Source organism: Plectropomus leopardus, chromosome 3 (assembly GCF_026936395.1).
Source record: "Plectropomus leopardus strain MGB_pleo_1.0 chromosome 3, ASM2693639v1, whole genome shotgun sequence".
Lineage (NCBI taxonomy): Eukaryota > Metazoa > Chordata > Actinopteri > Perciformes > Serranidae > Plectropomus > Plectropomus leopardus.
The window spans coordinates 7,028,771-7,046,373 of record NC_142178.1 but is presented as its reverse complement, the minus strand read 5'-3'; the positions used below and the strand labels follow the sequence as shown (position 1 = coordinate 7,046,373).

Here is a 17,603-nt window from a genome sequence, read left to right as displayed (position 1 = left end):
TTGAAGAACCAGGGATCAACCCTCTCCACCTCCTGAGCCACAGCCACCCCATTGTGTGTATCATTTAGCTGCTTTGTGTTGAGCTAATTTTGTTCTAATTGAAGCCCTTGTAAATTTAACCTGACCAGTGTATTCTCATACATCTGATTTTATGATATATAATGTATATATATGTATGTGTGTGTGTGTATGTGTGTGTGTGTGTGTGTGTGTGTGTGTGTGTGTGTGTATGTATATACGAATTAGCACCCAATGAATGGCTTTGTTACGTTCTAAATGTGTTAGTTATGTAGTAAATATAATGTTAGGTTAGGATGAGGAAATAAAAGTTACGTAGGTTAGATTTAGAAAAAGAAACATGGTTGGGCATCATTATTGTAATGTTACGTTATTAACGAGAAGTTAACGTTCACTTGGTTTCACGTGGGACACAAACATGTCCTGTGTTTGTTTGACCCATCCACAAACCCAACCTACCTCCTTTGTGGACTATGGCTCTTTCTACTAATCCCTCTTTTCTCTTGTTGGCCCCGTCATTGCTGCCTTCCTGATTACATGGATTTTGTATGAATTAATGGCTCATGATTATGTGAGTTATATATGGATTTGCACTCCATTTCATAGATATTTGTATAAACAGCCTTACCTGAAAAAATTATTTGTGCAAGAGAAATTCAGCAGACAAAGACGTGGCACGAGAAAGGGACCCATAATATTAGTCATATTAAATTTGCATTAAAGTCTTAGTAACATTTAATTCACCATCATTTTTTGACAACAGTCAAGTCTTTATTGATCATTAGTGGTTCCATTGGAGACACCAGACAACAGCAACAAAACAGAGTGGCATAGAAACACTAAATGTACCAAGAAAACATCAAGAATCAATCAAATAAAATTAAAAACAGCTTAAAAAGATTCTCTGTGAAGTTTTAAAGAGCAAGGGTGGGAGCTGAAGCCCTTTTACAGCAGTGAGTCGAGCATTACAACAAAGATCTATTCCTGGCATGAGTGATTGGCAGAAAAACTATCACACACATCATCAAGTCTTTACAGTAAAACTCTATTATGTAGGTACAGCAATCTAGAAATTCATTTTGCAGTGCGCAGCTAGTGTTGCGTTTGCACCAACTGCTCATCTACGTTTCACACGTATTGACACATTTGCATATAGGATCTGATGGTGGAGAGGAAGTTGCATTGCTTTTATTGAAATTCACAGTAATGTTAAGATGATTGAATGTGTTTTGGAGTTAGTAACAGCTGGCTCTATCCACAGTGAATGTCATTATGTGTCCAAAACATACATTTACCAGAATAAGAATATATCTGCGCTTCAGAATACAAATGTGCCTTGAGTACAAATTTGAAGTGTTCCTCCATTGCAACAATAAACCACAATTAGTGCAACATCTAAAGACTTGTCCATGCAATATGTATAACTGATCCACTTGAGCCACACTGAAACAAATATTGCCAAGATGTTGGAAAACAGATGCAAGAGGAAGAAATCTGTGAGCACCGTGTCTGAGCAGACCCACACAGTAAGACGTGGGAGGTATAAGGAGGAAGTCATGCTCACGGGAGAGGAGATAACATTATGACATAACACCGGGGTCACATTTGGGTGCTTGGAGGGGGTCCGACACTGGATCTGTGTGTGTGTGTGTGAGTGCCTCAATTGTGAGCTTGCGAGTTATTCTGAAGGACTTGGTTGATTGTAAATCACACTCTTCTTTGTATTGGAAGTATTCGTGTGCTTCGTCACTATGACTCAAGGCAAACGGATAAAAATCATAAAGGTTTTAAAAAGAGCGTGTCACCATTGTACCAAAAAAATAAATACAAAGGTATTCATTCATGCCAGCTGTGCTCACACTCTCAGTCATACACACACACACTCAAGAGGTGAAACCCCACAACAACCACACTTTGTGCACAGTCAAGTGTTCAACCAAGGCTGGTGATGTTGGAGCGACCACCGGGGGGTGCTACGATACGGTGGCCAGACCGACGAGGGACGTTGTCATCAATCTGTGCCCCTGGGAAATAAACTCAAAATATTAGATTTGTTCACTGAAAATTAGAAATCTCATTAATTCAGAACATATTTGGTATACATAAAAAGGCACAATAACCCTTTAAAACTTAAGCAAATTGGCTTGATTTCATTCAAAAACATGGGAAGAAGGGACCACAAAATTTCATTATTATAAGTACAAAAAAAAATCCCTGAAAATTATTATTGAAAAAAAAAAGAAAAAAGAATCACAAACAAGTTAAACAGAACCTGGAAAAGTGCTTAAAAATTATAATAATTTATAAAATAATTTTAAATATGTTATTTTGATAATTATAAATATTTTATATTTTATAATTTTTTCTGCATACATTTTCTCTCAGCTTTTTAAGAAACAATTTTCTAATTTCTTGCAATTTGTGGCACATTCATTACCAAGTTGCTCATTGCCATTTTCTTCATGTTTCTGAAAAACAAAATCAAACCAATTAAGACATCTAAAAGCTGCACAAGAAAACTGATGTCACTCCAGGTTTCAAAGGGTTAAAAGCATCACTGGATTGGATTTGAAAACTAATATAAAATACATTATTTCTGTTACCTGATAGGCTAAAGTTGGACTGGTGAAGATTGCGTATTGGTGGGGGTTGGTGAGAGGTGGGTGAAGTTTTGGCTGACGGAGCAGGAGTAATATATTTTGGAGTAGGAACAACATCGTACACAGGGCCATCATACAACCCACGGGTAACGCCCTGCTTGGTCTTCACCTGGGGAGAAAACAAACAGAAAAATAAATATAAGACAAACCTATTAGTCACTCTTAATAAACACGTAACACACCAGTCAGCCTAACATATGACTTCTCTCTTGAATCAGATAATGCTGAAAAGATGAGAGAATGTAACTGTCAGGATTGTTGTAAAATATATTTAGTAAAATCATTGGTAAAGGTGATTTTAGCACCATAGAACCAGGATGGTAGATGAGATTCTTGCCTCAGTTTTCTTGCCAGAACAATGCACAACACAATATCTGTGATGCTTTTGACCTTGATCATTGAAAAAAAGTATGATTGCCCCTTTTTCAGGGTGTCATTTGCTTCGGGAGAATTGTCACACTGCAGCTTTTTGGCTATTTGCACCCATCCCTTTGACATGTTATTATGGATCCCACTGTGTGCTGTGATCTGCAGTTAGGATTAGGGCAAAGAGGTCATGTTTAGGGGTTAGTAATAGCCAATCTGAAACTAACTTGATATATCTTTTTGTTATTATTTGTTATATTTTTTTAAATGTCTCAAAATTCTGAAAAATGTGGATTTCCCAGACCTCAAAAATGTCATCTTCAAGTTGCTTCTTTTGTCCAACCAACAGACCAAAACCTAATGGCTATCATACATTTAATACATCATACACCATTTACATAATAAATGACACAGAAAAGCAGTACATTTCGACATTCAAGAAGTTAAAGCCAGCAAAAGTTTGACGTTTCCTTAAAAAAATGACTTTAATGATGAAACCATTATCAAAATAGTTGGCCATTTATTTTCTTTCAGTCAATTAATCAACTCATTGATTATTCAATGAATTGTTGCAGCCTTTTCTCTGAGGTTCAAATGGTATATTGGCAGGACAAAAACTCACAAATGTATTGCCAGGAAGTCGGGTGAAGTCAAGGAGGAAATAAGGCATGATGGGTGATCGGCTCGAGCATAGGAATTTTGTGCAGGAGACTGAGGTTTGAGTCACCTTTGAGCCAGCACTGGCTTATTAATTTTACAACTTATTTATTATATTCAGTTTTTAGGATTCATAGAGCTGCTAAATGCACTCTGTGTGCATAAACTTAACCTGAATAAATGAATAATTCTGTTCGTGTTAACGTTAAATTTTGACGTTCCTCAGACTCCAGGAATATGTACACCTGGGTGCATATAGCACATGTCACTTTCTAGTTTGTTATTTTCTATTTTAATTTATGTCTTACTGTCAGGCAACAAATGTCTGCTTCCATCTTTAAAAAAAAGGAGGCTGTTGGACTGTAAAACATCAGGGACGATGATGGAAATAAGATCAGGACTATATCAGTCCATGGCTAACAAAGTCTGATATGTTGTGTTTTATAAATACAGTGGAATGTCTGCAATAAATCAAGTTAACAGACAGTATTTTTAAATGTCACATTTTATATTTATAATACCTGGTTCCTGAACTTGATACGCTGGTAGGCATAGTCTGGGAAGTGCTTGCGTGGAATAAATCGACCGGTTCCCTGCTGGGCCTGTAGCTTGCCCTCTTCATAAACCACCCGACCTTGACTCAACACCAGCGCTGGACCCCCGCGGCACTCCAGACCCTCAAAGATGTTGTATTCTGCAGCCTGCATGGAGAGCGATAAAATTACAAGACAAAGACTGCAAGAGAAGGGAATTAAGATGACGAACAAGGGAGAGCACTTTCATCCCCCCCTCCCACCAATCAGAGCACCCCGCACCGTCTCGGCCAACTGTGCTATTACAGCGAGCTTTGTATCAAAGGGTTTAATACATGCAGTAAAATGCAGCATTTGAGAAGATGGGGGATGAATAAGTGAGAGGCTTGGGGCATAGAGGAGGAGCGACAGTGTGAAACCGGGGGGATGGGGAGAGAGATGGGAGCACAGGATGGGTGAGGGGTGAAGGGGGATTATAACCGAAAGCCAGCACCATGTCTTGATCAGGCTTTAGAGAGTGGAGAGCAAAATGAATCCATTATTCACTCTCTAATGTTGTCACTGTATTGTGTCACAGTGCTCAAAGCAAACTTTCACTCCAAGGCCAACTTTTTCATAATTTGGGCAAACTGACCCTTTAAAAATAAATCCTATACTCACTTGTCAAATATAATTTCTGTAAACTAACTGTATGTCCTTAACCCCTTGAAATCTGGATAGACATCAGATTTCTTTTGTTGTGTTTAGCATTTCACAAGCCATTTAACCCTTGAAACGTAAGCAAATTGCTTTGATTTCTCTTGAGGAAAAAGGCAATGACCAACTTGGCTAGAAAATGCCTAGAAAACTACACAATAATTATTTTAATCATATATTTAAAATAATGTCACAGAAAAACATCTATGATTTATTTTCAATTAAAAAAAACATTTTTTCAGTAATTTTCTTGTTTGTTTGGGGTTTTTTTTATTTTCCTTTCTACTTATTTTCAAGTAATATTCTTATTCCTTTTTTCTTCTTTTTACTACTTTCCTGCTAATTTTTGGGCAATATCTTATTTAAACCAATTTGCTCAGGTTTTAAAAGGTTAAAAATCAGCGGTTGTGTATCAAACAGAATGTGTGCTGTAATATTCTGAGACTGCCATGCATTTGCAATATGTCATCATACTGCTGACAGTAATGCCAGGCTTAACTGAATATTATATTCTAACTTGAAAGTACATTTTCTGTTTCTCCTGAGCTCCTGTGTTCCATCTCTTGGTTTAAATCCTATTTCACACTTCGCCATCTCCCATATGAACCCCTCTCTTGCCTCCTGTGCTTTATGGGCTTCTGCTCTCTCAACTGATGCAGTATGTGAAGATCACAGAATATGGTTTCATTACTCTGTTATCTCCGGGACACAATTCAACAATTTATCCATCCTCCTTTTTTCACCCTCTTTTCTTTCCCTCTATTTTCTTTTGCTCTTACCGACTGCTGGAGTTTGGCGGTGATGGTTTTGACGCTGTCAGGGTCCCAGATGACGATGTCAGCGTCAGAGCCCACCGCTATCCGGCCTTTGCGGGGGTATAAGTTGAAGATTTTCGCAGCGTTGGTAGATGTGACCGCCACAAACTGGTTTTCGTCCATTTTCCCCATGGCCTGAGAGACAGGGGAGTTGACGCTTAGAGTCCAAATTGACTTCTCACGGTTAAACAAAAGACACACAGACTTATGTCCTCAATGCTCACCACAGCCTTGTCCCAGACGAAACCCATCCTCTCCTCCACTCCGTTGGTTCCCTCTGGGATCAGGGTGAAGTCATCTTTACCGATTGCTTTCTGGGAAGTGCTAAATGCGCAGTGAGCACTGCCCACCACCTGGAGGTCCCCACTGAGAGAAGACAACAAAATGACACAAAACTACCCACATACCTTTTCACCTATCAAAAGTTTAAAATTTTGAAATGCCTTTAACTATTTAAGGTAGCTCTTTGTGATCAGATGGTCAGTCAAAGAAGTATTTCACTGCCGGAGAGGTGGCCTTTTAATAAAAGTAGGCTGTTGTTGTTTGTTACAATGTAAAGGGGGCAAAGTTAAGACTTGGGTATCTGATGAACCCTCCCCAGGACATTTTTAACATCAGTCACTTTCCTGCGTTCAAGAACCAATTTATGTAAATGTATTTATTTATATAAAAGAAAACACAACAATCAGGAGACAATTAAAAAATATAATCACACATCTCAAAAATTCATAAATCCCTGGACTTTAATATCTCACATGTTCATGCAGAGAGAATGGAAAACTAAACTGTCAGGAATATGTTACCTATTTTACCAACTGGTGCGTGCACATTTTTGGGTCACATTAAAATTGTTACAGTCCTGTCTACAGGCCCTCAGACTTTTTGTTTCATACTATCCCACTTATATATTTAAGTTATATTAGTATCTATATTTGTTTTTTTACATGCTTCATTATGAGGATGTGGTTTTCCAGGTTTGGGGTTTTCAGTGTAGCTTTGTTGCTCTGATCCAGTCATGTTTCCTGGTTTATTTTGTAGATTTAGCCCTTATGTGTCATGTCTGGTCCCACCTCTGTCTGTTTTCCTGCCTCAGTGATTGTCTGCCCTACTCTGATTACTTTCACCTGTGTCCTGCAGTCTAATCAGCTGTTCTCACTTCCCCAATTAGTCTCTCCCTACTTATAGCTGCTCACTTCTTTTGTTTTTCATCAATTTGTCTTCATTTTGAAGAATTCCCACCTGTGCCTGTCCTCTTTTATCCTCCTAATTTTGCAGCTCTAAGGTTTTTTTTGTTTGTTTTATTTTGAAAAAAATCTATGCCTTTGTTCAGCTGCCTGTTTCATTGCCTGCAAAACCTTCTACCTGCTCTCCAATACAGTCAGTGGGCTAGATTTTTTTTTTCTTAATCTACATGACTTTTTTTGGACAAAGCAAATCTGTTGCTTCTACGGGCTATTTAAATTGTATGTTTTCTTATTGTGCAAATAAACCTTTCTTAACCCCTTGAAACCTGGAGCGACATCACTTTTCTTTTGCTGCTTTCAGATGCCTTTTACTAGCATGAAGGACGATGAAAAAAGGGGCAATAAGCAACTTGGTCTGAAAAGTTCCACAATTTTTTTTTTAAAAGGGAAAAACTAATTATCATAACCTATTTAAAATTATGTAACAGAATTAGAATGATTTTTAAGCAGTTTTAATTTGCTTGTATTTTTTTTTTTCCAATTTCTTGCTAATTCAGGGGTCATTTCTTCTTTCACTGTTCATTGCTATTGTGATGAACAGGGAGACAGACATTTCCACTGTTTGCCATCAGGTGTCCTCATTGAGCATATGAGTTAAAGAACAAGTCATGTTGTGGCCTGGGGCAAAAAAAAAAAAAGCCAGCTGAACCAGTAAGAATGATGCAATGCAGCTGCAGTACCAGTCCCTAAAGCCTTAACTAGACCACATCACATACACAAGAAACACTGCATTAGAAATGAGAAAGATATGTGCTCCCTTTACCTCTTAATATACAGGGGGCACAGTTTGACTGATTAACAGCTATGATTAGGATAATTTTGCATCTGAGGCATTTTAGTAGCTCGTTAATTACAGTGATTACTTCATGATAGTGAGCTTTGGGATCACCGGCCCAAACGCCATAAAAGTGCTTATTATGAAAATAACAGGCCTCACTATAATGTGAGGAAAAGTGCTGCTCTTTTGTTGGTTGAAAAAAATAGAAGCTAAAAATACACCCCGTCACTTCAGCAGACGCTCAAAGGCAACAGTTATATCACGCCACCGGTGTGACAACACGGACCCGCCTAGAGAAGCTGGAGTTGCAGACGAATGGTGGAGGAGGAGGAGGAGGATGAGGAGGCAGGCAGTTGGTAGCCAAGGCAACAGATGATGAAGGATTCTAGTTCCTGTGCTATTTATGGAATCGGGGACAGTCAAAAGTGTATCAGGATGTTCTGTTGTGTATGAGGGTGTGTGAGAAGTGAGGTGAATTTGGTCTGGTACTTTGCCTCTCACTATGATGCTCTTGAGTTTGCAGCTCAAATTCTATGTATTTTGCCTTTTTGCAGTGATAATAGCATAAACTAGTATGATAGCATAAAGTATTAATTACTGTTAAAGCGGCTTGCAAATGATTATGCAGTCCTTTATCCATTATTAAGTCTCTTTCACCGCCTTCTCTCTGCCCCTCTTCTTCTCACACAAACACCTTCTCTCCATCTGTTTTTCTTTTTCCCTGACGCTGGTCTGACATTGTGCAGTACACTAGCAGTTGTTTGTGGAATGAATACCAAACAAATATCTAAGGACAAACTGTGAGATCCTTGTAGGAATCTCCGTTGGTGTCATAAAGCTGATTTGCATTTCACTCCCTAAAGAGGTTATAGCTAAATTAAACACTTCTGCCCTCACTGCCCGTATTAATTGGAAAAGTTTTCAAAAGTCCCAAAGTTCATGAAAATAATTATTCATATTTAGTCAGGCTTCTCAGAGCATGATCACTGCACACTGTAAAATGCTGAGGCCTTGAATTGAAAGGAGACTTTGAAGAATTTACTTAGATTTGCATGTGCATTTATTGAGAGAAGTTTGAGACGTACCAAGACAGCAGTGTGTTGAGGTGGTCTGGGGTTGTGGGATCAGGGCTCAAAGGTGGAGAGGTCACATAAGCAGCTGCTTTGGCCCAGTTCTTGCTCCAATAGTGCGAGCCGTCAGTGACCAGGCTAGCTGTAATGGGCTCCCCAAAAACTACAGAGCCTGAATGGGAAGATAGTGAGGCAGAGCAGGTCAGGATGTGAAATGAAGATGTGCAGAACGTGTCATTACATTAAATAAAAGAAAGACATTCTGACCTCTCCTGCGGGCCTGGGCTATAGTGTCGGCTGCACTCTTGCTCATCACCTTGGTGATGTAGACAGGACAGTTCACACGGTTACCAAGAGTGATGGCACGGAACACTGCCTCAGCCTCCAGCTGCATGGAGAGGTGGTAAAGAAAATGTTAAAACCAATGGATGGATGGGATGGATGGATGGATGGATGGATGGATGGGTGGGACGTATGGGGTCAAGCTTTTCTCATGCACTGTTCATACATAAATCTACGTAATCGGAAAGATGGAAAGGCTGAAATCATACCAACAATGCACTGACTGGAGTAAAGAAGGAAGTAGTATAAATATTATACTATAAGTAGTATAAATAGAGAACGTCTGAGTAAGGGAGACAGGATGGGGTGGTGGATGGGTCAAAACAAAACAGGACTTTTCCAAGGGAGAACACGGTTTGTATCCTTTGTGAAACCAAATGAATTCTGAGTTATTTTAAGTTATAACCTAAAGTGAAAACATGACGTACTTAATGTCATGTTGTCAAGTACATGCATTTACTATGTTAAGCATATAACACATTTTCTTAAACCTAACCTACGCAACTTACCTTTTCTAAACTTAATCTACATAACTTTATGTTAAGTATGTAACTTCACATTAAGAGTGTAACATTGCGATTCCCAACCATGATGTTTTTCCTAAACCCTAAGTACATACCCTCGCTTTCCCAGACCCAACCAACATAACTTTACTTTCCTAAACTTAATTTACATAACTTTACAGTAAGTATGCAAATTGGCGATGCCAAACCATGCTTCTTTGCCCAACTATGTTTTTTTGTCTAAACCTAACCTATGTAATATTTTACTCTCCAAGACATGGTGGTGTCCTACCATGTTTCTTTTCCTAAACCTAGTCTATGTAATTACTTTCCTGAATCCAATCTACATAACTTAACGATAAGAACCTAACGTGAGGACACCCAACCATGAATCTTTCCCTAAACCTAACTTAACCACGAGGGGCATTCATTTGTTAGATTTCACACAAACCTTTGTATGTACATTTTGTAAGATTTCACACAAACTGTTGTATGATGATATGTTGATGGGGCGTACAAAAATCATATCACCTCTTCAGGACGACTTAGAGGATGGCCTTCAGGTCCGGTGATTCCCATTCCCAGGATTTTTTTCTGTTCCTGAAACAAAATTAAAATCAGTTTCATTATAACTACCTTCATGTCAATTACAATAACTGTCACCATTACAAACAATACTTGTCAAAACACATTCTATCCACTCTACATATTCTCCAGTGCCTTTGCTGGTATCTTATGGCTGTAAAATGAAAATCTCATGGTCTGTCATACTATCAAAGAAAATCAAGTGTGCATTGTAATCCTAAAATGCCAACGCACTGTGGGGAGCTTTTGCTGGCTGCACTTGTAATGCTTCTGACAGCGCTGTCAGGAGAACAGCAGAATTGAGATGAAAACCAGACCTTCATCCCCTCGCTGTTTCTCTTCTTTAAATATTTTTTGATCCATTGTTAGCTCACAAGAGGGTTGGTGTTTCTAAAGGTTTTTCATCACCCATCGCCTTATTACCATTATGTTAACAAGTATGTCGTTATTATTCATCAGCACGCCCATCATCATTCATTACCCTTATTCATCTTCGCATACATCATGGTTTCCGCCTTAATTGTCCTCTTAATCAGGACCATCATCTCTGTGACCACGACTACCACTTTTCATCACTGCTGTGAGCATTATCAGCACCTTCGCTCTTGCCATCTTAATCACCATTACATCATCATCATTAGTGAAATACAGATCACCAGCAATGGTGATCTATGAAAAAACCTGTCATAGTCAGCAGCTGCAGCAGCATTAATTCCTCTCTCTTTCTCTCTCTCTCTCTGAGAGCTAGGGTTATGTAAGAAGACTATTTTAACCTCAGTAGAGGTTGCAAGACTTTAAAAGTAGAACATTGGTCATGATTTAGTTCAGACATTATATACAGTTAGCTATTTCATCACAGTAAACTGCTCTGCGCTAAGAAACTGACAGGTCACAATGGTGGTACAAGAGGTATGGGTTGCCTGTTGTCACTAAAGGACAACTAGAGTTACCACCTCCTGGTTGTATGCCTCTGCAAACAAATGAAGTTGCAATTATGGTTTACATCGCTGGATGCTTCATGAACATCTTCCCCTGGCAGCACATGAGATCTAAACAATCAGCAAAGTTTTCAAGGTGGACACCCAAGATTAGTGTCACCAATTCAGTATCTGACCTAATATCTCCCCTTCTGTTCCTGAGTTATGTTAAATAATGGCCAGAAAAGAGTGATGCACAATGAAGTTAACCTTCGAACTTTTGAAAATAAAAATGTCATCACTTCATCATTTTATTCTACTAGACATTTGTGTGAAATGTTGTAATTAGTGAATGAATTCTTGGCTAAAAACATATTTTGTGAGGTCTCAGTGATGTCTGACCTTCCACAAACAAATTCTAAAAAGTTCATCCCTGACTGAGAGTAGATGTTTTTGCAAAATTTGAGCAGAATTCTCTCATGGTGTTATTGAGATATTACATTCACAGGAATAAAAAGGATACAAGGCCACAACTGACCTTGAACTTTGACTGCCAAACTCTAATCAGTTCATCATTATTTCCAAGTGAACGTTTGTGCCAAATTTGAGGAAATTCCCTCAAGGTGCTCTTGAGATATCACATTTAACGGGAATGGGTCAAGCAGACAGACAAACAGAGGTACAGACAATCAGAAAAAAAATGTCTCTGGCAACAGCTTTTGCCAGCATGGAGACATAAAATTTGCTATGCAATACAGGCATCCACACACCACCGTACAAAGAAATGACTACAGTTACACTGACCTTGACTTTTGACCACCAATATCTAATCAGTTCATTGTTGCATCCAGATGGATGTTTGTGCCAAATTTGAAAAAAAGAATTCCCTAAAGGTGTTCTTGAGATAGCGCCATCACAACAATTAGACAAATGAAGTCACAGTGAACTTGACCTATAACCTTTGACCACCAAAATCTAATGAGTTCATCGCTGAGTCCAAGTGGATGTTTGTGCCAAATCTGTAAAAATTCTTTCCAAGCGTTCTTGAGATAACACATTCACAAGAATGGGAAGGGTGGACGGTCCTGGCTATCGCTGGCAAGAAGGCTTAAAAATGGAGAGGTTGTTTAGAACTTACCTGAGCAATGAGGTCTCCATTTTCAGCATGTACTAACACCACTGCACCCAGCTGCTTCAGGAAGGAGAAAGCCTCATAGAGCTGAGGGAGGGAAGAATCCAATCCAGAATGAAAAGGAGATTAATAGTGAAAGGAAGTCACAGACTTACATGAGAAATGAGTGCAGCAGCTGTGATAATGAAATATACCTGAGAGTCTGACATCTGGTACATATCCTTATAAGCCATGTACACTTGGAAGGAGTTGATACCTGACAACAGTGGGAACGATAAATGTATTCATGAAAAGCAGCAGCAAGGATTACAAAGACAAACTGAGTGTAGCCAAAATAATGTATCATGAAATGCAATAAATAAAGCCGAGATGAAAGGCAAACTTCAAGTTGCGAAATGCAGACAGTGATCCACAACCTCGTCTGAAGTACAAAGCATCCAGAGCGTGTTTATGTCCAGCAACAGAGCCAAGAATTACAACTTTATTTTGAAAAGGAATTGGTCACATAAGCTGCTGCCTTGGCTCAGTTACTGCATTATTTTGTAGCTTGCCCCTAACGTAAAGTGATTTTTTACTTAAAACAGATTACAAGTAAAATTTAGACACTACCACCATGACAGCACTGTAGAGAACAATGGATTTCCGCCGTGCCTTAGCTATAAGAGGATTCAACACTGGGCCAAATTGTTTCTAAATCTGTCCCTATTGTTCTTGTGAAATGGGTCCAAAACAGGGATGAACATGGAACTGAAACAAGAATAACAGCAATGACCATAGTTTGAAATATTGTGGAACAACTAAAAACTGGCGTACCTTTTTCTTGCACCAGCAGCTCCAACTCATCTTTAACACTCTCATCCCACTGGGGGATGTCTACGTGCAGGGAATAATCGCAACACGCCTTCTTATCTGCAGCTTCCTGCCAGCGCTCAAACGACTCCAGCAGACTCTCGCCAGGCTCGGGGGTCACGTGGTCAACTGAGAAGTGCAAAAAGGTCAAAGGTTAAGATGAAAAGAGCACGATTAATATTTTCAATTAATACCATCTTGCACAGGTTCCTCTTTTAGATTCTTTAGGTAATGGTCCTCTTATCATAATCATGCACACTGAGAAAATCACATACAAAGCCAATCAGGGCATGCCAACCCAAATATGTTAAGACCTCACAGTATAGAGGGAGGCAGATTACCCCCGTCAGACATCTTTTTTCTCTTTTGCGCCTGCAAGTAGCACAATGAGCAGTGTGGCTAGGTCCATGTTATGTCAAGAAAGGGTGTTCATTTATCAGGCTCCACCTACTATAACCAAAGAGTCCAGCTTAGGGCAGAGCCTATGTGAGATAAAACTAAGATTACAATATTGTAACCGTAGTTCTATCAGCACAGGTGGAGCCCTCAACCTGGGGGCCCTGTTGCTCCTACGCCGCTCACTGAAGAGGGTCTGGTCTAGCATGGTGATACTCAACTTACAGCTAAATCTGTCCCCTGATAGGATGCTGGGTGGACCCTAAAACATTGTCTGATTCACACTGGGAATTGTTTTTGCTCTTTTAGTATACATAAGGTGCCAAAGTACATAAAACAGCATCAAAATAGAGCTTGTTTATCAAAAAAAGTGTTGGTGGATGATTCCTCCTACCCTCCTAATGTCTTAAAACATCCTAAAATCCTAAAATCGTCCTAAACCATCCAAAAATACTAAAAACGTCTTAAAATCTGAGAATCCTACATAAGTTCTAAAGTATTAGAAATATCTTGAAATTGTAGAAACATGTATGGGGTAGCTATGAGTGGCCCCTGGCCTCTTGTCCTTTTGCAAAAGTGGTCCTGCTGCAAAGCAAGTAGATTATCACTAGTTTTAGGATGCCTGATGGGAAATCCATCCCCTTACATACTTTGGGGTCTGCACATATTCAAGTAGGCACGTCCTGATTTGCCAGCTAGGTTTATGCTTTTCTCAGTGTGCGAATGCAAGCTCGTGAGTATTAAGAGTACAAAGTCCCTTCAAGGGCTCTGTCTGTGCTTAAAGAACTTGGGTTACAACTGTAACCTTGGTTACTGTGGCTGCATGTGTGTGTCTGTGTGCATCCACACTTACTGATCATGGTGGTGCCCCCAGCCAGCGCAGCCTTGGTTCCCTGGAGGAAATCATCAGCAGGCTGCGTGCCCAGGTAATGCTTCATCAGACAGGTGTTGACATCTATCCCCCCTGGGATCACCATGCGCCCATTAGCCTCGATCACCTTGACACCCCCAGGTACAACCAGATTCTCGCCCACCTGCCTGCCGAGGATCAGATGCATGTAGAGACACAGGTGTATGAAAGGAAATGAAAAGATGCAGAGATGATGGAAAGAAGTGTGGTGCAGGAAAATTAAAGGGCATGGATTAAAATGGGTTGTGGAAGATGAAGAAAAGAATACGGAAGTCAAATCATTATTGACTGCAACATTTTTGCAAATCTTTATTTTTAGCTCCTTATATATACGCACTTGATGAGCCCATCCTCAATGTAGACGTCTGCATAGAGAGACTGGTCATCATTGACCACCCGCCCTCCTTTGATCAACAGCCTTTCACTCTGCAGGGGAGGAGTGCACAGCGAGAGGGGGAGGGAGGGAGAGGTACAGGAGAGGTTGAATTCAGTCCTGACATTTTGATCTATTGCACAATCAGTTATGTAATCACTGACCATATAGCAATATTATGACACTGTGCAGTGGATGAGGGTGGAGAGAAACCTCCTGTGCATGAGTGGGGTCTCACAAAAGCTAATATTAGTGCCGTTTGACCCCTCTTTTATTTGCATATTGCACGATGAGATTATTAAAGTAATCTAGTAAATATTTGAATGCACAGTGTTTAACAAGCAGGTTTTTCTCACACTACCATTTGTCCACACCCTCTACCATCATGCAGAGTGCCTAGCAACAGCTTTAAGGAAGATGTTATATCGCCATGGTAACCAGGGATCATGATCACCCATGGTGTGAGAGATGACAGCCCTGTTATATTCTCAGCATCTTTAACCAACGAGGATGCTTGCAGAAGGGAGACTGTTAGTGTCAGTTTTGCTGTCTTCACCGTGAAATGTATATATCACAATGTGGCCTTTGGATTTATGTGGCATATGATAATATTATGTAATAACTGAAAGAAGAATCTTTCTGCCGAATGCATGCTATAATAAAGCTGAAAGGGATGCATTTTTGCACAAATCCGGTCTCATACCTTTACGTTTTTTTTTACGCAAACCATTGTTTCCTGTGCGAGTCCTGCTTAGACCGTCACGTCAACCGAGTTAATCCCTCTGACAGGCGGCGAGATTACACAACACAGTCCAACACTGACTGATACTCGGCGCTCGATTTGATACACAGACATTGTGATATGGTCACCTCCCTGTTTTGGGGTTTGCTGTTTCACCCCGGAGAAACTGTAGGAGGGCCTTCTGCCCTGTGCCACCTCACTAAGAATTTAATCCCCTCTCTGCCGGCACTGGCAGCAGGGATTTGCATACGAGCGGAGAGCTTCTCCAGCCGCTGACCAGGCCGGGTCTCTTACCGTCAGATGGGGGATGCTGTTCTTCCCCTGGTAACCGGTCCCAGACATGCTCTCTCCGTCGCTCTGCCCCCGGGGCAGTCCACTCAGAAGCGGGTTGCGATGACTCCGGCGCCCTGCGCTGCGTTCTGCGCCCCTTTGTCTCCCCCCGATGTGTGTTGCTTTTTGTTTCCGTGTGTGTGTGAGAGAGAGAGGGACAGCGATGAATCCGCCGCCGAAGGCTACGGCTGCGTCGGGATGCGTGAAGCGCGCGCCGTGACAAGACAGGTGACGAACTTGTGCGTGCGCGCGCGGGTAAACAAGCCCGGTGGCGTTCACGGCACCGAGATAGACGGTGTATCTCACACCCCCTTCTGCACGCGCTCATATAAACAGCTCACGTGAAAGAGCAGAAAAACAATCCAGAGAGGGGTGCTGTATATGGAGCTGTCCATTTCAGCACCACAAACTGAGAGGAGCTTTATTGTGTTGGAGATTTTTTTTTTTACGAGCCACGTAAACCAAAATGGCCAAACTGCAATGCAGCATAAAACTTTAATCATTTATGCAGACTTGTGTCAGAATAATAACCCAGGAGGGTTTTTTAGACAGTTATTCAGGCGACAGTTTTTGTCCAACACAACACGTTGAATTACAAAAAATAAATTATTCAAATTTATGCTTACAGTCGTTAACCAATAGTCTTTGTTCTTTCTCTAATTAGGCCGATAGTTGTCTACCAGCTGTAGGCTATGTGCGTGTGTCTGTTTATCTGGAAAGCTGCGCATGAAGAAACAAATCATTTCAACCAAAAAAAGACAGACATAGGGAGAAAAATCCTACCTCCCCATTTGGGCTTTCCTTCCCAGATGAAAATCTAACCTCCACACCGGGGCGCGTATCGTCTGACTCCCCGGGCGAGTTGGTCAGTGACCCCTCTCGGCCCTCGCTGGACGTCTTCCCGACGGGCTCACCAGCATCCAAGACCCTCTCCCGGCTCCCGCTTCTCGGGGTGCGGCTCCCTTTCCTCCCCACCGCGTAGTTATCGAAGTCTATGGTCTTGCTTTCGAACGCCCCCTCCACGGAGCTGAACATGCCGTAGCTTTTCCGCTGGTTCGGCCCGGTGGTAATCGGCCCCGCCAGGTACACCGGCAGCTCATCCTCCCGGTTCCATTGCCTCCTGCAGTCAGACATTGTGGCTTCCTCACACGGCAGACGGAGACTCCCCCCAAAATGTGAAGCGATGGAGACAGAAGCCTCGCTTGTTTTTAACCGGGTCACCGACAGCCCCGCCTCTGGAGCGCGCTCTGATGCTGTGAACTGTAAAAAAGCAGCTCTCTCTCTCCGGGCTACCTAAGAACGCACAAGTGAAATGATGCAGTGCTCCAGTTTAACGGGGTGTCAGTGTGAACTATTTTAATGTGCAAGAGCCTAGTTTGTGACCACACGTGCAAACATGCGGAAAAATAAAAGGAAAGAAAGTCTCCCTATAACATCTTTCAGTCTTTCCCTTTAATGTGTGGGGGCTGTGCGTGAGCAGGTCACACCATCAGCGGATTAAACCAGCATGTGTCATCCTTTAACCCACATCTGGAGGGGAGAGACAGATTGTTAAAGGGTCTATGTGCTGTCAGAGATGACTACATACAGGGAGGGTGGTCTGTTGGAACTTGCAAGACAGCCTTGAATGAGTGCAGGTATGAGACTCCAGGCTGCAGCTTCTATATCTCATCTGGGCCGAAACCAG

The 17,603-nt window shown here is 41.0% G+C and overlaps 1 protein-coding gene across 2 annotated transcripts; it reads right to left on the bottom strand.

The window, feature by feature from the left end:
* Window positions 1-764: 764 nt before the first annotated feature.
* Window positions 765-17,202, bottom strand: crmp1 (collapsin response mediator protein 1). 2 transcript variants are annotated; one of them, XM_042485036.2, is made up of 14 exons: window positions 16,700-17,202; window positions 14,809-14,897; window positions 14,415-14,599; window positions 13,130-13,294; window positions 12,511-12,572; window positions 12,323-12,403; window positions 10,214-10,282; window positions 9,105-9,225; window positions 8,853-9,009; window positions 5,970-6,111; window positions 5,710-5,880; window positions 4,223-4,402; window positions 2,622-2,787; window positions 765-2,042 (listed from the first exon to the last, which is right to left on the bottom strand). In XM_042485036.2, the coding sequence occupies exons 1-14, from the start codon at window positions 17,048-17,050 to the stop codon at window positions 1,951-1,953; spliced, it is 2,031 nt and encodes a 676-aa protein (XP_042340970.2). In that variant the 5' UTR covers window positions 17,051-17,202; the 3' UTR covers window positions 765-1,950. The 2 variants fall into 2 exon arrangements, with proteins under 2 accessions (XP_042340970.2, XP_042340971.2); XM_042485037.2 differs by lacking the exon at window positions 16,700-17,202 and adding an exon at window positions 15,881-16,116.
* Window positions 17,203-17,603: the final 401 nt, after the last annotated feature.